General features: G+C 41.1%; 1 protein-coding gene across 2 annotated transcripts in view; it reads right to left on the bottom strand.

Moving 5' to 3' along the window:
• C9 (complement C9) overlaps positions 1–22,473 on the bottom strand; it is a 41,329-nt gene that overhangs the window by 6,065 nt on the left and 12,791 nt on the right. For both annotated transcript variants that reach the window (XM_037138536.2, XM_037138535.2), the window contains 8 exons: positions 19,652–19,757; positions 19,131–19,275; positions 18,729–18,876; positions 13,500–13,638; positions 9,499–9,777; positions 5,099–5,339; positions 2,719–2,844; positions 494–672 (listed from right to left, as the gene is read on the bottom strand). In XM_037138536.2, the coding sequence (XP_036994431.2) occupies positions 494–672; positions 2,719–2,844; positions 5,099–5,339; positions 9,499–9,777; positions 13,500–13,638; positions 18,729–18,876; positions 19,131–19,275; positions 19,652–19,757 (1,363 nt within the window). The remainder of the gene's footprint in view (positions 1–493; positions 673–2,718; positions 2,845–5,098; positions 5,340–9,498; positions 9,778–13,499; positions 13,639–18,728; positions 18,877–19,130; positions 19,276–19,651; positions 19,758–22,473) is intronic.

Here is a 22,473-nt window from a genome sequence, read left to right as displayed (position 1 = left end):
TTAAAGAGTAATATATCCCCTGAGTTTTCACAGAGGAGACCTTATGAACTTCCCTTCCTAAGGCCTTAATAAATACTTCTCTGTGTCAGAAGTGGTAGTGGGGTGCCACCCAGAGACGAGGACAACCAAGGGCAGATAGAAGACAACTAACAATTTCTGAGCATCTATTTTGTGCCAGTCTGTGCTACAGGCTCTGTATGCGCAATCTTATTCAATCCTTAAAAGAAACCCAGAGCCCTGGAGACTTTAGTGTTGCAGAAGTCAGAAATGACCACTCAACTGGTGAGGGACAGAGACCCAAGCTCAGCTTGGGTGGGCCTGATGCCCCCCACTCTGTGCCTTTCCTCTCTGCCATGCTTCTTTCTGGGGACAAGATGGGCAGGCATTTGAATGCTCACATGTCTTTCAGATAAAAGAACTGCTCATTTTAACCCACAGTTACATGTCATAAGAGAAGGGCAAAATCTTCTATTTGAAAATACACATTCCTCACCCTTTCATTTATGAGCACTGGAGCATCACTTAAGGAAGATGCCCAATTTACAAAGTCAGTCACATCCACCATTTTGGCTCCTCGGAGAAGCTTCTCCTTCAGCTGAAGGGCATATTGTTTGGTTCCTCCTCTGATGAGTGAAATCACATCATCGATGATGCTCTCGCTGGTGATGTTTACTGAGAGGAGACAGAGAATGTAAGTCAGGGATTTTTCATTCTGTGATACTTGGTAAACATTTATTGAGCCCCTTTTGTATAGTCTAATGTATTTATTGAATTTTGCTTATAAGTATTATGTATGCAACTTTTTCAGCCCAAATCTCCAAGGGCAATTTTTATTAGTAGTTGATTGTAGACTTCATCATCTTTTTCTTAAAAAAATGGTACCATGACTGAGATACATAGGTAATTCAAAGCACATATGAGAACTAAACATGAATTTAAATGTACTATGTAATATTTTCTGTTGCAGAATTGCCTTCATAATTATATTTTATATTGGTTTGCCTTAAATTATTTTACTAGTATAAAAAATCAAAGGGCACAAAAAATTAAGTGAAAAGCAAAATTGCTTTCTACTCCAAATGCCTACCCATTTTCTCCCCCAGTCTTTCTCTCCAGACTAAACCACTTTTTAACAAACTTTTGCAAATCTCTTAGACTTCTGAATTTTTTGAGCTAGAAAAAATTTTCAAGGTGATTTTTTTTAACCTTCCTCAATTTTGTGGACAAGAAAGCTGAGGCTCAGAGAGTCAGAATGACTAGCCCAAGTCACACAGTTAGTTTAAGGGTCAAACATTGAAATTATGACATGTGATGGAAAGGTCAGTTTTCTTTTCCATTCATCGGCGGTTTTCCATTGTGGCTGCGTGTTAGCGGTTGCTGTGCTTTAAGAAAACCAGGCTTTTCTGTTTTCTGCTTCCTCACTACCTGCAAAGGTGAATCTTAAACACCTGTGTTTCAGAAAATGCTCTCAGGTTTTTCTGATTAGAGTAAAACTTGAGAATTCCAGCATTGCCTCATGAACAATGGAAGTAATATTTATATTAAATATATTAGTGTTTTTAAAAGGCTTATGAACCGATTTAATGTTAAGCATGGATTAGGGATTTTTTTTCAGTTTTGTTGAAATATAATTGACACACAACATTGTATCAATTTAATGGGTATATCATAATGGCTTGACCTAAGTGTATTGTAAAATAATTACCCAAATAAATTTATTTGACATACATCATATCATATAGTTACAATTTTTTGTGTGTGATGTGAACTTTTAGGATCTACTCTCTTAGGAACTTTCAAATATAGCCCTAACATTGTTAATTATGTATAGTCATCATGTCCACTCTCTTAGGAACTTTCAAATATACCACATAACATGGTTAATTATGTATAATCACCATGTCATACGTTACATCTCTGTACTCATTTCTCTTAAAATTGTAAGTTTGTAGCGCTTGACTAACTGAGTGAAGGTAGATTAGGGACTTCAAGTCAGGTGGAAGGCTGAGTTAGAAAGAAAGTTTTGGTCTTCTTTCTTAACATACAGTACTGTCACTTGCCCTTTTAGAAGCTTAGTTAAAATTAGAGAAAAAAAGAAAATTATTTCCTCAAAATATTATTCTACCATTGCTATCACAAATGCACAATCTGTCATGACTACAGAGGGAACAGCCCCCCTGGAACTGGGCACTGCACAGCCTGCACAGTGATAGTGCTGGGAGCACATGTCCTTGGGTCCCTTGTGTTTATAGCAATTTGGGAACCACTGTGAAGAGAGAACAGTTTTTCAGCACTTCTGTATTTTTTTAAATAAAGAGGGTGGACAATAAGTGGGCTCATAGTGATAGGGCAGTGCTAATTGATCTTTCCCTCCCTCCCTCCCTCCCTCCCTCCCTCCCTCCCTCCCTCCCTCCCTCCCTCCCTCCCTCCCTCCCTTCCTTCCTTCCTTCCTTCCTTCCTTCCTTCCTTCCTTCCTTCCTTCCTTCCTTCCTTCCTTCCTTCCTATATAGAGGGAAGGAGGGAGAAAGAGAAAGAGAGAAACATCTATCTGTTGCCTCTTGCACATCTGCAACTGGGGACATGTCCCACAACCCAGGCATGTGTCCTGACCAGGAACTGAACTGATGACCCTTCAGTTTGTAGGTCAGCACTCAGTCCACTAAGCCACACTAGCCAGTACCCCCTATTTTTTAACTTAATAAGTTAGGCCATACTTACCAGTTCGACCATCACCCCTCTTTACACAATCACTTTTATGAACCTGTCCTCCGAGTTCAACTCCAACATTCAGAGATACATCCAAATGATACCCGAGACATCTCTTTACATCCTCTAGTTCAATACCTGTTTAATATATTTAGTTGACAATTATTAGATAATATCTAACAATATTATAAATAAATGCCAGTTTTGCTCTTTTGTAAGGAACACACTTGGATTTCTATGCATTTTTATTAAATACAAATGCATGTCATGTCTCTCCCACTTTGTCCACATTCTTAGTTCTAGTGGCCTCCTTTTGACTCTGCTTGTCGACTTCATGGCAAAGGACATATAAACTTACCTCTTGTGGAAAAGGGAGATGGCTCATATGGGGGTGGTTACGTTATTATATGTAATTAGCTAGTTATAAATAAGGGAAGGGTGCAAATGGAATCAGACATTAAGCCAAATAAACTAGGAAGCTGAATCAGATATTAAACCTAATCTATTAGGGAGCTAAGTCAGACATTAACCCTCATTCACTAGGAAGCCACAGCATTCACAGTCTCTCCAAGGGGCAGCCACAGCATCCTCCTCCAAGGGGACATGATCCTTGAATTTGGCAGGAAGAACCCATTACTGTCATTAACTGGGATTACCTAGGGAAGCGTCAGAACATCAGGGGAAGTTCCTTTGCTCAGTGCACAGGCAATAGAAAGCAGCCGGTGCAACAGAACTGTGGGGCATGTGCGGGGGGAGCCAAAATGGTGACATAAAAGGGCAGATCTGGGGAAAGGACTGGACTGAGTGAGGGTGTGGAACCCCAGAAGGTCCAGGAAAAGAATTCATTTAGGGGGAGAGCGGCACAAGCCTGGGAAAACCCAGGAAGTAGGTTGGGTAGTGTGAAGGCAAGCCTGCTCATTTTCCAAAACCAAGAAACTATATGGAGGATTCTCAAGGATCTTGGAGCAGTTGCTCCTGGAGCCTGCCCGCACCTCCCACATCCCTGAGGACATAGCATTTCCCTTCACCCCATGCAGTTTTCCACTATGCTTAAACTTCTCCCATGTGTGCACCCTTTGACATTCCTTTCTTGTGTTTTCACCAGCGATGACAGTTATAGTTCTAAGATGAAAAATTTTAGCCCTTGGAGCTTTTCCATCCCCAAATTTGTAGCCTGAAGGGTTTCTTATGTTTTGATCACCCCTGTTGAGCCTTTTTCTTCTGGTTTTCAAGTTACTCAAGACACAGTGCTCACGTGCCTCTGACCCCCTGATAGCTGTCAGTGCAGCCTACCAGGTGGTGCTCAGAGATCTGGTAATGCCATTTTGCAGGCTTGAGCCCTGGGAGGTGGTCTAAGGGTTCTAAGGGTAAGTAACTGCATATTTCCCTTCCCCAGGTTTCTTCTGCCTGCCCAAACTAGACTGAGGCATTAAGAGCAACTGGTTCTGGCTATGACATATTTATTTCATTCATAGTGTGTTTACCAACAGCAGGGACAATGTTTGGTTTTAAGATGAGAGATGTATCCCATTTTTCACCTTATACTGCCAGGGACTCCAGAGAAGGAGCCCTGGAAATAGTTTTGGTTAACACCTCTCTTTCTCAGAGATGCACTCCCAAATTTTGAGGGCAGAGAGAGGAGATATGTTGATATCGATCATCTCTTTAAGAAATATAACAACTTGCCATATTGGTAAAATAAATAAATAAAACTTATTAACAAGTCTTTTGCATCTACTTAAAAGCTTTGTCTTTAAAAGCTTTCAGTAAAGCCTTTGGGCCAGGATGGCAATTACGCAACACACAGGACTAACCTGTACCTACGGCAAACACAGATGAGCAACTGTGGCCTTCCTTCTATGACTTCAGGTGTGATAGGAAGCTACCACTGTATGATTGGAATTGTCATCCTACAAGGTAAAACTCATTTTCTACCCTGGCTTTACATGTTAGATGTATATGATGTTAACATTCTTTCCTCCCAATACTGCAGAATGCTTTGGAAGAAAATTATCACATTTGGTAGCCTGGCTCAATTTCTATATGTAATAATTGAACCAGGCTACTGAATAAGAAATATATAAATTATGTCTCTTGTACTTTCTTTCACCTTTTAAATAGGACTTCACTAAAAGCAATTTTACCAAATATTATTAAATAGCAATACAATTTCTGTTGCTGACTAGTTCAAGACCAAGTCCTCTTGTTTGAGGTAGAAATCAGTTTGCTGTTTGATAGGGTTTTAGATGCCAAAGGTCAGGGAGAATGTTCTCTCAGGGAAGCGGGTTACATTACTCTATTCTAGAGACTTTAACCATTGAAAGAGGTTAGCAATAGAAATAATGGTTGGTTAAAACATTATCAGAAGTTAGAACACTATTTCTAGGTATACCTTTTTCCTTCATGGTAGCTCTATCCAAAACATATATTAGTTCATATAGTCCTCCTAGAGACCCAGAGCTACTGTAGTGAGTTCCGTAGATTTCCAAAAATGCAAAATATTCCCCCTTTTCATAGGTGGTTGGCAGGTTTTTTAAATCATCCAAGAAGGTTGACGTCAGCACAACATTCCGGCTTCTCATCACAAATCTTCCCAGATTAACTTCTCCTTTCACACGCAGAAACATTTTTCCCTTTGTGGTAGACCAGAAAAAAAATGTGAGTTTAAGCAGTATTGTTTCAAATGTAAAAATCACAAAACTGGAAACTTTCACAGGTGGTACATTTCTTTAGCAGTGACTGTATGACATCACGTTAACCCTGTAGAATGGCAAACTTCAATGGCCGTTAACAGCACTGTTGATGAAGATGTACAGCAGCTAGGACCCTCTCACACATTGCTGGTGGGAGTGGAAAATGGTGTAACCACTTTGGAGGACTGTTTGAGTTTCTTATAAAAGTAAACACACAGCAACCCTATGGCCAGCAATCCCACTTTTACATATTTATTTAAGATAAAACAAATTGTCCACAGAAAGAGCTGTAGAAGACTGTTATAGCAGCTTTAGTCAGCATAGCTGAAAATTGGAAATGACTCAAATGTTCATCAACAGGGAAATTAATAAACAAGCTGTAGTATATTCACATGAAGAAATACCAGTCAGCAATAAAAAGAAATGAACTACTGATAACATACAACAACATAGGTAAATAAAAAATATTATGCTGACTGTATTAAGTCAGAGACAAAAGAATATATACTGTATGGTTCCATTTTTATGAAGTTCTAGAACAGCTGAAACTAACTTATGGTCAGAGAACTCTCATCGTTTGTCGCCTCTCAGGTGACAGGGGATTGACTGCAAGGGGCCTGAAGGAATTTCTTGAGGTCATGGAAATGTGCTACATCTTCTCTGAGGGGGTAGTTACACAGATGGATACAATAGTCAGAACTCGTGGAATTACACGCTTAAAATCTTTGCATTTTATTGTATGCAAATGATACCTCACTTAGTTGATTTTAAAATGTGAACAATGGAAGGAAATGTAGACATTACATGTGAAGCCCAATCTTTTTATTTTGCAGATGAAGAAACAGATCAAAAGGTATCAAGTTATTGGCTCTAGATGACACAAATAGCCTGTGACAACCATTGGTACTAAAAACCTGTCAGGTGTCCCTCTTCCTTTTACTATGTCCTCTCGATCATTGGTAACTGAGATGAAATAGACAGTATTTCAAGACATGGATCTCAAGCCAACCTAACACAGCTCAACAGTTAAGTGTTCCCCAGGCTGATGGCTCACATGACTAAGAAAAAACTGGTGCAGTGATGAACTATGTGACTAAATCTAGACTGTCCTAGCCACAACTGAATTGAAATTGTCACCTGTAATTCTGTATATTATTCTTTAGAAATTCTCCTGCTGTATCTGTGGTTGGCACATGCTAGTTACATGGGAGTTAAAAGCACTATATTATTTTTTAAAAGGTATGTCTCAGTGTATGTGAACATCACACCAAACTTTCCATATGATAGAAACACAATTAGTCACACTACGTGACTTAACTGCAGGTGATAGTGGGTGATTTGGTTTCTAACAAAAATCCTAAAGAGACTTACTGCACATATACTAAGTCATATGAGTTCTCCAGCTGATGACTTGCATAATAATTCTCAGTGAAGTCTCAAAGATGCCCAAAACATATTTGGATTCCTTTGCATGTTGCTAAAATTGTCAGAAAGATGTTATGTTCTTTGGCTGAACTTACTTTGGAGATAGACCTTCGGTCATTCCTACTCAAACATCCTGCAGTTTCTTCAAGCTACAGAAATTTACAAAAATCTCTTGACCTCTCTTATCCAAACACTGCTACTTGTTTCTTTGTCCTTGTTAAAAGCAAAATTTTCTTACAGAGCTTTCTGTACCATCTGTTTCCAGTTCTCCTTCTAGTTTCTCTTAAATCTAACCCAGTCCTGCCACTGTCCTTACAACCCTGCCAAAACTTCTCTTGTCAAGCTCACCAATGACCTTCAAAAGGCTAAAGCCGGTGGCTTCTCTGACATAAATGTTAGCATGCTGGACACAGTTTCCCACTCCTTTCTTCTTGGTATGGTTTCTTTTCTTGTCTTCTAGGGCAGCCCCTCTCAGACCGTCAAGTGTGAACAAGTCACCTAGAGAATCTTGTTAAAATGCAGTTCTGATTCAGTAGGTCTGGGGTCAGAGCCTCTACTTCTAGTTGCCCAGGGATGTAGGTGCTGCTGGCCCATGGAGCACCCTTTGACTAGCAGGGTTCTAGGACATTCCACTAGCTGCCTCTTGCTTTCCTTTGCTGCTTCCTGTTCTTTCTTCAGGCTTTCTATTGGAGTTTCTTGGGTTTAGTCTTTGAACTTCTTCTCTTTTCTATGTATATTTACTCTTAGTGGGCTCACCAAGCCCTATGGCTTGAAGCACCATCTACATACAATGACTCCCAAATTTGTAGCTTGGGCCCAGACCTGTTACCCAAACTCCAGAATCAAAACACCAACTTTCTGCTTGACATCTCCAATGGGAGGTCCAATGGACATCTCACCCTTAATTGAACTAACACTTAACCCTGGGGTTCTCTTCCAAACTTGCTCTACCTGAGGTCATCTCCACCTTAAGTTGACAGCAATGCCATCTTCCAGTGGCTCAGGCCCAACACCTTAGACTCGTGTTTGACTCTATGACTCTCCTGCTTCAAGTACCATAGTCTCTTGCCTAGATTCCTGCAATAACTCTTCACGAGCCTTCTTGCTTTTGCTGTTAACTCTCACAATCTCTTCTTAATGGAGTACCAAGAGCAATCATTTAAAATAGATTAGGATCTATCAATATTCTCTGAAAGCCATTTCAGTGACCTCTCCTGTCACTTAGAGAAAAACAAATGCTTAGAACAGGCTGTGAGGCCCTTCATGATCTGGTTCAAGGGAACCTCTCTAACTTCTCCTTTTGGTTCACTTTGGCCCAGTGGGCAGGTGTATTCCTATCTTACAGATTTGTTTCTAAAAGTTCCTTGTGCCAGAAAAGTCACCTCAGATATACCTATTTGGCTCCCTACTCTCCTTCAAATATTTGCTCAGATCTTATCTCCGTAATGAATGCCACCCTGAGCTTCCCTTTGAATACCACCATCTGCCCAGCACTCAGGATTTCCCTTCTGTTACTCTATTTTTTCATTTTGTTGCATAGCACTTATCATCCTCTAAGTACCATAGAACATCCTTTTTTGCTATTGTGTTTATTGTTGTTATCCATCTCCCCTGGTGATCTTTGTCTTGTCCATGAGGACTCTTTGTTAGTCTGATTCACAAATGAATTTTAAGTATCTGGAGCAGTGCCTGACCACCTCATAAGTCTATAATTAAATATTTGTTGAATGATTTCAAGGAGTTTTCAACTGTACACTTTAGGTGGGTATTCATATGAATATAGAGGAAATATACAGACCCATAAAAACAATTATATATCATTAGGCATAACATAAGTACTAAGAGTGAATTATTATTATTTTCAAAGTGGAGAAAAGTATCTAATAGGATTGTAATATCAAAAAGGGAAGAATGAGCATTTTACAAGCATCATACAGATTACAGAAAGTATAGTCTATACTTCCAAAGATAATGAAACAAACATTGAAATCTGGCTTAAATATTAAAATGCAAACACACTTTCAAAGTCTAAAATTAAAGGTATGATTACAAAGTAAACAGATTAATTTCATATGTAATGTGCACAATTTTTAAAAAACATTTTGTGTATTTTTAGAGAGAGGAGAAGGGAGGGAGGAAGAGAGGGAGAGAAACATCAATGTGTGGTTGCCTCTTGAGCATTCCTCATGGGGGAACTGGCCTGCAACTCAGGCATGTGCCCTGACTGGGAATAGAACTAGTGACCCTTTGGTTTGCAGGTTTGCAGTCAGTCCACTGAGCTACACCAGCCAGGGTGCAATGTGCACAGTTTTAAGGTGTTGCAGTGAACTACCAAAATTATGCAGTATGATTTTGCATTATAATTTTGAAGATAGTATACATTGAACAGTCTATTATCACAATCTAAGTCAAGAAGGATGCTCTGAATTCTTAATACACCTTTTCTCTGTTCACTACCACCAAACATCTCTTTCTATTACCGAAGATCCTGTGTGGGATTTTTCTCCAGTTACCATTCTTCTTCCTGATCTTCTAGTTATATATTGGTGGACTTGTTGAGTATCAACTTTTTCTCTGTCTTATGAGCTTCATCTGCTCTAAACGCCTGAATTTGAAAGAGGGGAGTTTTGGTTAGTTTGTATCCCATTATATTTTCTATATGAAGTGTTCTTACCTGCATAGAAGAATATGACAGCAACAGATGGTAAGATTCATTTTTGGAATATGTAAATTGAAATGAGCTTTTAAAACTTCCTGGGGGATCTTTATGTGGCAAGGGGCTTTCTTCTTTAGAATTTTGAAATATAACAACAGGCACCCTAGATTTTTCAGTCGGTGTGAATTTTAGAGACACATATGCATCCAGCTGTGATGTTGTCTCTTGGATGACAGATTTTAGTGCTTGAAACTGTTCTTCATAATGTTCAGTTCTCATATTTTTATCAGCTCTGGTCTAAAAAAGAATAACAAAGTGTTGTTAACACAGATAAAAAACCTTAATTATTGGAAAGGCAGGAGAGCTTTTAAAGGAGGTAGAGTGAAGGCCCTGAGAAGAGGCTGCAGGGGTTCAAATCCAGGCCCCCGACCTGGAGGGCATTACCTCTGTATGTGGAGGCTGGTTCCCACTCTGTGAAACGGGGCTGCTCACCAACCGAGCCCAGAGGTGGTTGTGAGGAGTCAATGAGATAATACAGATGAAGGGTAGAACATAGCCAGCTTTCAAAAGTTAATATATTCATAATTAAAGAGCAAGTGGTGAAACAGATGCACAATATACTTCCACTTGTATGAAAACAGAGAAAGTGAATAAAGCTAACCCTTCTGGCTGGTGCTTGGGCCAGGAACTTGTTTGTGTATTTCACACATGTTAATTAAATTAAGTAGAGAGGCCTGGACTTCGGCCTTGAACTGCCTCTTAACCTTTACACTCTACTGTCTGTAAAAATAAAAACAAAACAAAATAAAAAAGAAACAACTACATACATGCAGAGAAAATTACTGGAAACATAGACAAACCACAGAGAATGTTTGCCCTTGAGCAGGGGGACTATGAAATGAGAATGTAGAGTGGAAACATTTTTTCTTTGTGTAATCTGTTGTGCTGTTGGGACTTTAAAATCCACCCCCCAACGTTCATTTTTGCATGAACAAAAGAACTGAACTAATAACCTAGTTGAAAAGTAAAACTTTCAATGAAAGCATTCCTTGCCAAGTTGGCTATTGTCAGGTGTCCATGGGAGGGCTGTTGGTCTCCACAGTGAAGCTGCGCCCAGAGGTCCTCTGAAGGCAGCTGTGATGCTGGGAAGGGGACATGACCTTCACCAAGGGCATAGGCCAGACTTCGTGGCCCACGCTGAATGATTGTTCTGCATAGGGAAGGAACGCTATGGCCTGAATGTTTATGCATCCATCCTCCTGAGACCTGTCTGTTAAAATCCTACTACAAAATGGGATAATATTAGGAGTGGGCGGGGCTTAGGGAGAAGCTTGCATGGGTGAGATTAGTGCTCTATTAAAAGCAACCCCGCCGAACCCCCTACCTCCTTCCACGTGCGAGCACCAGGAGGTCTGTGTTCTAACGTGATCCTGCTAGCACTCTTATCTCAGAGTTCCAGTCTTCATGATTGTGAGAAATAAATTTTTGTTGTTTCTAAGTTACCTCATCTCTGGTATTTTGTTATAGCAGCCTGAACAGCTGAAGACAGGAAACCTAAAGTTACTATCTAATGGGAAAGACAAAAATGCATCTAAGTTTCTTTACAGAAAGGCATGCTGGGAAAAGGGTTCAAAGTAAAGGGGAAGAAGAGGAACCTAACCGACTCACTTCCTTGCTTAAAAGATTTCCAAGTCTTCCCACTGCCTAGAAGATAAAGTCTAAAATAGACTTATTCCAAGTTAGCTCTCTCTTGATTGTACTCAAGCCCTCTGGTCACCTATCCACCTTTACAAACTGTGCTGCTTCCCATCACAGGGCCCTTTTATGCTTTCTGGAATGTTCTCTGACACCCCCTCCCACCCTCCCAGAATGCAAACATTGTATATATACACTGATGCACATTCGCTCACACACTTGCACACGTGCATATCATTTCCCTCCGCCCGGTTAATCTTACTCCTATTTCAAGTATTAACTTAAACATCAGGGAGGCCTCTCCTGATCCCACAGACTAACAAATCCATTTTCTGTAAGCTCTTATGGCTCTTCATTCGCAATAAGACAAGATGAAAGACCTTCCCCTGCTAAAATTGCTCATTTGAATAGGGGTTCAGATGGTAGACTTCGTGAAGTCAAGGGCCCTGGCTGTCTTGTTCACATGCTGCTATAGTGTCACCATTAAGTAAATTGCTTGTCATATAGTAGATGCTAATAAAAAAAGTATTCAATTTAATAATCAGATCCAATATAACTAATGATAATAACTAATATTTATTGGGTGCAAACAAGCCCGACTGTTTACTCTCTGAGATCATAATGGATTGGAATGGAAGTGGTACCAGCAGTAGTAGCACCAAGGACTCTATCTGGGGACTCTAGCAAACAGCTCCATCACACTCTTCCTCGGACGGCACCAAATAAACATTTAGGCCCACAGTCCCTGTCTGCTTTTTGTCTAACCTTGATGCCAAAGCTCATTTGAAGGCATTGATCTGATCTGAACTTATAAATCACTAATTACAGTCTTTATTCTTCCCACTTTGTGTGAACATGGGCTCCTTCTGCTGCAGAAGCATTGGCGTGTTTGGTTATGGGATGCTTCTCCTAACTCTACTGGGCGTGTAAGTGGCATACATGGAAAATACCACATCTCCTCTGTAGAATTCAAGACATTTGAAATGAGGAAGCACATCTGTGCCCAGAGTTGTAGGTAAGAAAACACAGGGGGCTCACTCTCTAAATGTAGCTTCAAGAGCCATCCCAGGCAGCTCTCCAGCCTGTAGCAGTTCCTACACCCATAGAGAAGCTACGAGTTTGGTCACAAAGAGTAAGATAGGAAAACTGTATGCTGTACACCTGAGAACTAAAGACAAGCTAAAACAGCACAAGAAGGACCCTTCTTCCATCAGCAATCACAAGGGTCACCTTTTCTTTGTTATACTGTTTTAAAGAAAGGACATGTGTAATGCTTTCTAGAAAGATTATCAGTTTTCCCTCAAAAAATGTGCTTAAAGTAAATAAATCTGGCAAGATGAGGAAAGATCATAATTTAGAACATTCCCTGATATTTCTGGGCAGGTGATTCTCTTGTGAATTTACAGGTGCAAAAAATATGACAATGTGGTCACATGGGAGAAAACTGCCAAATAGTCCAAATGACTATCTTTAGTGTTTGTGGGAGAACATGATCATTTCAGGCTGCAGTGGGTAGGGGTTGGTTTCCCACATTGCTAGAAATAAAAGGAATATTAACTATGCTTATTTAAAAGTATATGTGTTTCTCAAACTTATGGGAGTAACGACAATACAAAAGGACTGTGTCGTCAACACAGTCTCTGGGACAAAGGAGTTAATGGGACACTTTAAAGAAATAGATTATTTTAGCTCCTGGTTTAGAATAAGCTAATCATTAGTCTTTATTATATCTTGCTTGGACCAAGGAAGGCATTTGTAAAGGTGACAAATATTAATCCTTTACATGGGTCCAGTTCGTAGATGGTTCTAGAAAATTCAGGCGACTTTCAGGCAGGTGGTAAGTTGGGGTGGCCCTGTGAGAATAAAACTCACTTGGAGAAATAGTTTCATAAGAGCTGGGGGTTTGAGGTGAGTGAAAGTAGCCACTCACATTTGTCAGACAAGCTTTACAAAGGGCAGTGTTGAAGGGAAATGTGTAAAATTTTCATTGATAGGCTAGCGAGCACTGACCTCACATAGCACGAAAGTAGTGTACTTGATACTTAAATCAGCACCAATGAAATGTTTAGTTTTATCAGAACCTTAGAAGATTCTTTTAAGGACTCTAGGTATTTTCCAAAACTCTACCACTAGGCAGGTGCATGTTGCTGAGGGTTGCTTGTGGACTACTGTATGTTTTCTAAAGAGATCCACATTATACCTCCTCTTCTTTCAGTCAGTCTTATATCCCCATTATTGAACTTTCCACCTTATGTAGCATTCAACTTATTGAAACCACTTTCAACTAAAAGTGGAACAGTGTGTTTGCTTTTGAGGAGACTTACTTCATAGATCAGAGTAGCCACGTTCCAGGGCTTGCGGTAGTAGGTCAAGGTGTTTCCATCCCGAACACGGTCACAGAGGCCATTGTAGAACTCATTGTCGAAAGGCGTGCTCAGGGGAACCATCCCTAAGACGTTGATCCTGCAAATGGACACGGGAGCATCAGGTAGGGAGATTCCAGGAGCAAGTGAGAGGCAGCCCTCTGTAGCTTGGGAAAGAGAGAGTTTCGGCTCATGTCCTTATCACCAATGCATGTGTAATATGATCAGGAACAGAGGCATGAGTCTATCCGGCTCTGCTCTGTGTCTCTGGTGGAAAGCATACCTTAGAAAGGCCTTGCAGACTCTTTGAGGTGACCAGAAGACTGGCAGGCACAATGAAAGAACTGCAATAAATGAGGAGCCAGGGCCACCTGGCACCTAGAGTCCTAACTCATTGCTGTAACTCTGAACTAACCTCCCTTAGTGAACTAAGGGCCGATGGTATAATGCCACCTATTTAAGTTATCTGAGAACACAGTACCTCAGAAGGGGGCAGTATAACACATGCATGTAATTTTTAACTTGTCAATCAACACTGGGGCTCTTTCTCTCCACTCTCTTTAAGTCTGTCTTTTTTCCTCCAGTCTTTTTTCCTCATGGCCTGCCAAGACCCTCATTCCCTCCAGGCTTATATTGTTCCTACATTTCTAAAAGGAACTCCCCAAATTTCAGCATCCTGGAAAAGCATTCTCGGAAGTTCTATTCCACCCTCCCCCCCCCCACACACACAAAGTGTTTTTACTTTGCAAGCTTTAATTAGAAATAGGGGACCTTGTTCGGCTTTCACAAGTTAAGTTTGATTTGTAGTTCTAAACAGATAAACAAGAAGCAGTTCATTCTATGTGTTCACCTTTTTTCATTGGAGGGAGCTGATGTTGTCTAGGCTGTATCTGGAATGAATGGCCCTGGGCCAGGGAGGCCAAAATGGAGGTTTGGTCCTGACGCCTGTAACTCAGTTGGACACAAAAACATAAACTCCTCCATTGCTCTAGACCACACTCCTGACTCCCAGGAGCTGGATTACAAACTCAGGCCATGATTTCAAGAGCAATTTGTCAAAGGTTGTGGATGACTTACTATAAACCCATTGCTAATAAATAACATTAGTAATAACAATAAAAGGGTACCCTATTGCCAGTGGGTTGGTTAAAAACAACCTCTTTAGATAAGCAGTGCACTCTTAATAAGCTTTGAATCTACAAAGGAAATGAACATTAGTGGGAAGCAAATTAAGAAAGTAATTTATGTATATCTTGCTCAAGGCTGACTGTATTAAATGAACCATAATTAAAATGATGGTTTGTGGATGAAAATTACATACCTATTAATTAAGGAAAACAAACAGGGCTCAGTATCAATTTTATTTCTACTTTATAAATATAGAAGTAAAAACTCCGGAACTTTACTCACATAAATAAATAGACAAGAATAGAAAAATTTTGGCAGAGCCATGTCAGTCAGTTATTTGATCTTCTGAGTTTTACGCCAAGAAAAGACCACATACTAATCTTTCATCAAAAATAATTTTTATATTCCATTATCTGACAATTAATTAGAATATCTTTAATGTTGTTGAAAAAAAAAAACCTTGAGACCACTTGACTTACAAAGTGTGAGAGTCCAACTGGGAACTAACATTTGGCGTTGTTTCTGTCTTTTCTACCCCACTGTACGGTGTGAGGTGGGGGAGGGGTGTGGTCTTCTTTTGGAAAGTGGGAGACAGGTGATTGCAAAGGGGAGGTGAGACAGGAGAGTGGGCTTGACAACTTGAAAGCCACTGAGTCATCAAGCTTATCAATTTTATGAAAAATATGTGTATATAGACTTGAGGGTTTACCATGTGTTAGATAGATTAAGGAACTGATAGTTGAGGAAACTATTATCTTAAAATGTATCAGTCTCCCTCCCCCTTGGAAAGCCTTTTTGCTGTGTGATACCCACAGCCCAGTTTGAAGGTTATTGCTTTACAGATCACCAAGTTGACCAGTTGGCTAAATCCATCTGGAAAGTTTCAATGAAGCTGATCCATGGTCTAAAGCACAACTAAGGAAGAAATGTTTCAAAACTTTTGACTTGGTTCCACTACTACAGAGACAGCCAGTCTAGTCTAGAATGAGCCAATTTTTTTTCTGCCAAGAAACATGAAACTTCTCATAGAATATCATTGCCTGGGAAATTTTTTTAAAATGTGTTTTTCGGCAGCACTTACCAATGTCTGTTTTCACACCTGCATCTAGAACCACGAGCAGCTCCATCTTACAGGTGAACTGAACAGAAAGGCCCCTCCACCTGAGTGTTGTTAGGCCTGGATTATACCCAAAAAGTCATTTCTTGCATATCGTACACCATTTGCAGCTGGTTTGGGTATGTGTTTTCTTCAGTGAATTCGAGATGCATTGGGGATTTCCCTAAACATTTCTGGAGAATCTCAGATGTCTACGAGGTGTGAGGCTGAAACATTTGTGATAAATGTGAATTCTCCCAGCATAAGAATTTAAATGAGAGTCCCTCAAAAAGTAAATAAGTAAATAAATAAATCCTTCAAATGCAAAAAGAAGTGTAAATTAATTACTACGAGTACTTGTCACTTTCATGTGTACAAGAACATGATTAGATATGATTGTTGATAGCACTTGCTGAAGTTTTTTAAACTAGATGGTGGAGAAGCAGTTTATATGCATGTTGCTATGATTACTTAGGATGTTAATGTCTATTATGTCTATTTCACTATCATTCCCCAGCCTTGTGTTAGCATAATGGAGACGCGTAGTATATACACATGTAGTATTAATGGTATGGAAGAATATCATAACTATAGCAAAGCATGTTATTTGGAAACCTACTCTTAAATATTAATTACTAATTTATATACTCTTCTATAGTCTTAATTCAAATAGGTGAAAAGTGCTCCTTGAGTTTCATTTTCTAAAGTTAGTTTTGCTTTGAAGTTAGGGTGTCCACTGTGCACTGTGCAGTGATGTGAGAGAGGTGATGAAGTAGTAACTGGCAAGTGGGAGGAAGAAAAAGGTATGTGGCATGGTAGAAAAAATATATAAGGTTATGTAAGTCAGAGACACTTGGGTTTATGTTCCCTGTCACCAACCCTGACTGTGGAAAAGCACGAGGTATTTACAGAGCTCTCGCCAGCTCTCTGGGACTCCTCGGTAATGAACTCCCTGGCAAACTCTACATAACAAATTTTCTTTTCCCTGAACAAAGGAAACCCCAAAATTATAAATAATTGTTTTTCAGCTAAATGGGCCAAGATTTCTGTATCCCTTTTCTATAAGAAACCATGTAAATTTGCATTAAGTGAGAATATGTAACATATGTCATTCCCTGCCTCCAGCCCTTTTGTTTAGATTAGGAAGAAAACTGTTTCTTGGATCCCAAATAAAGCAAAATAAAGTAATACCGGGCTTTTTCCATTCCCACTCTCTCCCTGGGGACAGCAGTAAGAAGAGTCAGAACGCATTGGAGCAGGCAGTGATCTGGTTATACGGTTTCGGCCAACTCCCGTACCATTTCTGCCAATTATTAGGAGGGCCTGCTGAGTCTGGAAGCCAAGCTCATCCACTTGATTCAAAATTCCTACCTTTGGGCTTAGGGCCAAAGGCGCTGTGTGTAATATTTGGATGCTGCTTGCTTGGGAAGATTTTATAAAGTGAATAAAAGATGTATGAAATGCTTTATGCAGTGCCTGGCTCTTGGCATTTGGTGCCCTAGAGTTTTTCTCTTCTGTGATTGAAGCGGGTGCTTCCTCTGACAGAGAGGATATTTTCATTTTTACAGGGGTCTTAGGAACTGTCCAGTTTCTTAGTGGAGGGTTTCTTAGCCTCAGTGCCCTTCACATTTTGCGGCAGGCCGTCCTGTGCATTGTAGGCCCTCTCACCACCAGATATCACCCTCCAAGTCTCCTATGCCAACACCCCAGAGCGGTCATCACCAGATCAAGTGGATGACCACCAAAACAGTCTTCAGACATCACCAAATATCCCCTGGGAGAATGTCCCCTCTGGTTGAGAACCTCTATCAACCTTGCTCTTACTGTCACCCTCAGCTCCTTTCCTCATCCCCAGGACAGGAGTACTGAACAGGAATGTCTTTCTAGAGACCCAGCTACAGACTTACCTGATGCCAGGCAATAATATTTTCGAAAGCACCTATACTCATTAATTTATTCACCTATTTATCTGCCCGTCAGTATTTGTTAAGCTCCTGCTATAAACCAGGCACTGGGATTATGAGGATGAAGAGCCACGTTGCTTTCAGGGGGTGGAACAGAGCCATGTGCTGTTTCTGTCAACATACTGCTGGGCGGGGAACATTTATGTCTCTGTTGGGGATGGTTTGCCAACAAAGCCACCCAAGGTATCTTTTCTGCTCAGAACAATGAATGGAGATGATGCTGTGGAGATCCGTGGGATGTCCTCTGACTACAGGGAACAGAACTGTCTAGGACTTCGGTCCTGGGTCATTTTGCCAACTCCTAGAGCGCACATTTCTGCAAACAGTATCTATTCTGTATAGCTCTGAGTTCTAAACTGTCTGAGACTTTTCATCAGAGCTTACCTGGCCAGATGTTTTGTGTGGAAAGTGTGAAACCTCAGCTCTGTGATGGGAACCACAGTCTCAGCGATATCCCCAGCTGTCCTCAGAAGGGCTTTCTCTGTCCTTCTCCTCTGGGGTCAACTCCAGAATGCTAGAACCCTCTCAGATCTTCTACCCAGGGATAGATGCAGGAGAAGTTCCAAGGGAAGACAATCTTCCTGGCCATTCAGACATTTGAATGGAATTGCAAGACCTACTAGTGGCAATTCAATTTTCAGTGGTAACGTGTGATTTCAACACTGCTATGGTCTTCTAGAGGCTCATAAATGAGGTATTTCATTTTCTTCGGTACTCAGAAGAGTACAGAAGAAATAGTCTAGCACATTTTACGGACACCTACTAAGGGGTTAGACAGTTTGTCTAAATTATCTTTGTATTTTATAGTTATTCAGAATTAACCCTCTTTAAGCTCAAACATAATTCAAGCAGAATACAGACCCACAGGCTACTCTTTCTACTAATTCAGACCCTGTACCACTTTAGTGCGGCGAGAGAGAGAGAGAGAGAGAGAGAGAGAGAGAGAGAGAGAGAGATTATTTTCACTCGTCTTCCTCTAGAACACTCAGGCGGAATACTGACCCAAAGCCAGCTGTCCGTGCCAGCTCGGACTCTTCCACCACTCTGTCACGGCAGGGTTTATGGGGGTCATTTTCACAGTTGTCCTCATCTGAATAGTCTCCACAGTCATTATCGTCATTGCACAGAAGTCGCCTCTTTATGCACCTGCCTGCAATCAAGATCAGGAAGACACCGTGTGTCCAATGCCACGTTTTCTCTCTTTCAGGTTATCAAATGCAGTTGAATGCTGGACTGCAGGGCACACACATACATTTGAGTCCAAAATATACAGAGCATGTAGATGGCCCATTCGGGGGCCCCTTTCACCTTTGGAAACATGAGCGCCCAGAAGTGTGTTTTGTTTCTGCCTTTTACCCATGAAGGCACACAGAAACCCGTAACGAGTCAGAGCGCAGAGATTACCTGTTCCACATTTAAAGTCGTTTCCACAGTCCTCCTCAGCGTCCTCACAGTTCTCGGTGGGCACACACAGCCGTCTGTCTCCCAGATTGGCCAAGCATTTTTTCCCATTAAATTGTCCAAAGGCCTCAATCGTCCTGGAGCGAAACTATACAAAACCAGCTGGAAATGTTAGAAGTTCTAAACCCAAAAGAGATTATGATCTAAAACTGTGTGCAAGCCACCCCAGCCCTCCAAACCCACACAGTGTTAAGCTGGGAGCCACGAAAGCAGTCACTAATGTTACTCAAAGGCACACCTCCCATTCTAGGCCAGTGGTGTCTTCTGGAGAGGATGGTTCCTCATGAGACTCATTTAGTACGCATGCAAAATTACTCAGCAAGTGATCCCTACTAGATGTTTATTTTTTCTTCTCAGTTTGCAATTGGTTGGAGGCTCCCTGCCTGACAGCATTTCCCCTGGGGAGGCTTGGCAATACGGTTTCCATCTGGGGATGTCAGCAGGGAATAGCGTTGAATGCTTACCGACTGTTTCAGGCAGGGGTCACACCGCGACCATTCACTCCAGGGGCTCAGTTTGCAGTCTATGGGCAGTGGAGTGACAGTCCCATTTTTTGGCTTTCTGACAGAACTGAGATAAGAGAACATGTCAACTTATAGTGACCATCGTGTGTGCATTTCTCAGTTAAATTTACTGTCTTTTCCCTTTCCAAATCATGCCACTGGCATTTTTATTCTCTCTCTCATTACTTTATCTCTTTATCATGTACCATTTTGTAATTTCAACTAATTTTTGTTTAATTTTTGTACTGAATTGTAATTTAACTTTCAACCCAACAACAACCAAAAATAAGGGTGATGAGGAAAGCTAGCTGAGCATCTTGCTTGGTGTCTCACAATGATTAGCCTTATATTTTAAGTGGGTTTATGAATACACCGAAGCGACAAACCTTGTTTCATTTTGCACTGCACTCCCCACTGCCTTCCTCTGTCTGCAGCTGACAGTCTGGCAAAGCCTGGAGTTGCCTGAGTCTCCTGCAAATTTAAGCCAGCTGGGTCTCCAGCTGGCTTAGTCATTCCAGAAGCAAGGGCCTTATCAACCAGGCGTTCCCACCCCTGCATTCTGCATTTCCTAAACTGGAAGCCCTACCACTTCATATTCCACTTCAGGACTCATTTCTCATCTTTCTGCATGTTAACACATATGTTTCGGCACTTAACAACTTTCCCTTCCTTTCCCAGACCCAATGCTTGGCAGTGCTTTTCTGGCTTTGAACTTTTCTTTCTTGTTTGGTTCACCATTTGGATCTCTACTGGTTGCAACACCACCTCTCTCTCTCATTCAATAATGGGGGGGAGAGGCCAAAACAGAAGCTACCAAACAAGATTCTATCGATCTCCTGTGCCCACATCCCTGAGCTGGCATCTCATCTTTGTGCGGTACAGCCTCTTAGTCCAGGGGGCTGACCAGGTAAAACTGACCACTCCACACAAGCCCTAGACCCCAGCTCCTCACTGAGACCTTGACTCATTGAATATCTTCTCCACTTAAAACTCTCCCTCATTTCTAACTCCTTTCCATTTGCAATAAATTGTGTTCCAGCCTTTGACATTAAACATAAACAAGCAGATGAGTGAGCACATGAAACACTCTTCCTGAACTTTACATTTTCTTTCAGCTACCCTCACCTCCCTTCACAGGGATGCTTAAAGAAATTGCCATAAACATATTTATGTTTCTCTCTCAATCAAAATGAAAATAGTTTCATCTCCTCCTTCGGCCATACATGGTCTTTTAGCTACCTCCCCAATCCTCTCATCTTCTTATCCACCTTTCTGGGAAAAGCAGGTGCACCCTGGTCTCTTGTGCCTTCTCCCCACCACAGCTCCACCCTCCTGCCTCAAGGATACTGTTTTTGCCAAAGTCAAGGATGACTTTCAGGGGGCTCACCTGGTTCCCTTCAGTCCTTATCTTGTTGACTTCTTCCCAGAGGTCAATGTAATTGACCACTCTTGCTGTTTAAAAGACCCACTTCCCTCGGATGAATGGTCCCGGACTCCTTTCATTTCTCCTTTCTCCTCTGCCCTCTTTTCTAGCTCTTCTATGCAGGCTCTTCCTCCTTTGATAGTCTCTGAAAAGTTGTTTTTCCTCAAAGTCCTGTGATTGAATTTTTTTCTTTCCACACTTATGTCCGTGTATATGCTAATGACACTTAGAGATATGTCTGCAGTTCAGACATCTTTTCTGAATTTTAGACTCTTGGACGTAACTCCCAATTGAACATCTGCACTTGAATGTCTTTGTGGCTCAAAGAGCTCAGTGGATTCCAAAACAAACTATTTTTTTACTTCTCTCAAAGCTGCTCCTCCCCTGCATTTATTGTCTTGGTAAACAGCACTTCCATTTGTGCAGTCATGCTAACGAGAGACTTGGGTGTCACTTGTGTTTTCCTGAATATCCCAGGCTCGTCTCCCATAGCTAATCAACCACTAAAGCCTGTGGTTTACAGTCTCCTGAATGGTTGTCAAATCTATCCTTTCTTCATCTCATCTAGTGTGGACATTTCTCTGGTCTCCACTCACATTACATCTCTCCTACACAACATAAATTTCCTTCTAATCCAGTTTCCAGAACACATCCAGAGAGATTTTTAAAAAAATGCAAAGTCAATCGTATCATTCCACTACTGAAAACCTTTCAGTGACTTTCCTTTGCTTTTAGGATAAAGTTCAAATTTCCCGACACAGTGTGATAGGCAGAGTAATGACCCCACGGTGTCCTAATCCCTAGAATTTGTGAATATGTTGCTTTACACAGAGGAGGAACTTTGCAGATGTGAGTAAGAGGAGATTATCCTGTACTATTTGGGTGGGCCCATTCCAAACATGTGAGCTCGGAAGCAGAAGACTGGTCCAGAGGGCTGTGACGACAGAAGAAGAGGCAGGCAAAACTTGAAGCAAGAGAAGCAACTGCACTGTTTCTGGCTCTGAAGAGGGATGGGGACCACGAGCCAAGTCATAGAGGCAGCTTCTAAGAGCTGGAAGAAGCAAGAAGATGAATTCTTCCCAAGAGCCTCCTGAAAGAAGCACAGCCCTGCTGGCACCTGGAATTTAGTCCAGTGAGACCCATTTCAGACTTCTGACTAATAGAATTGTAAGATAATACATTTGTGTTTTTTTAAGTCACTAATATGTGCTAATCTGTTACAGCTGCAATAGGAAAATAAGACATGTGGTCTACAGCAGGGGTCCCCAAATTCCAGGCTATGGACCATACTGGTCTGTGGCCTGGTGGGCACCGGGCTGCACAGCCCAAGGTGAACTTGAATGTAATGCACTTGATTAAT

This window comes from Artibeus jamaicensis, unplaced genomic scaffold, assembly GCF_021234435.1.
Source record: "Artibeus jamaicensis isolate MK-2021 breed Jamaican fruit bat unplaced genomic scaffold, CSHL_Jam_final scaffold_369, whole genome shotgun sequence".
NCBI lineage: Eukaryota > Metazoa > Chordata > Mammalia > Chiroptera > Phyllostomidae > Artibeus > Artibeus jamaicensis.
This window is presented reverse-complemented; position numbering and strand designations above follow the sequence as displayed.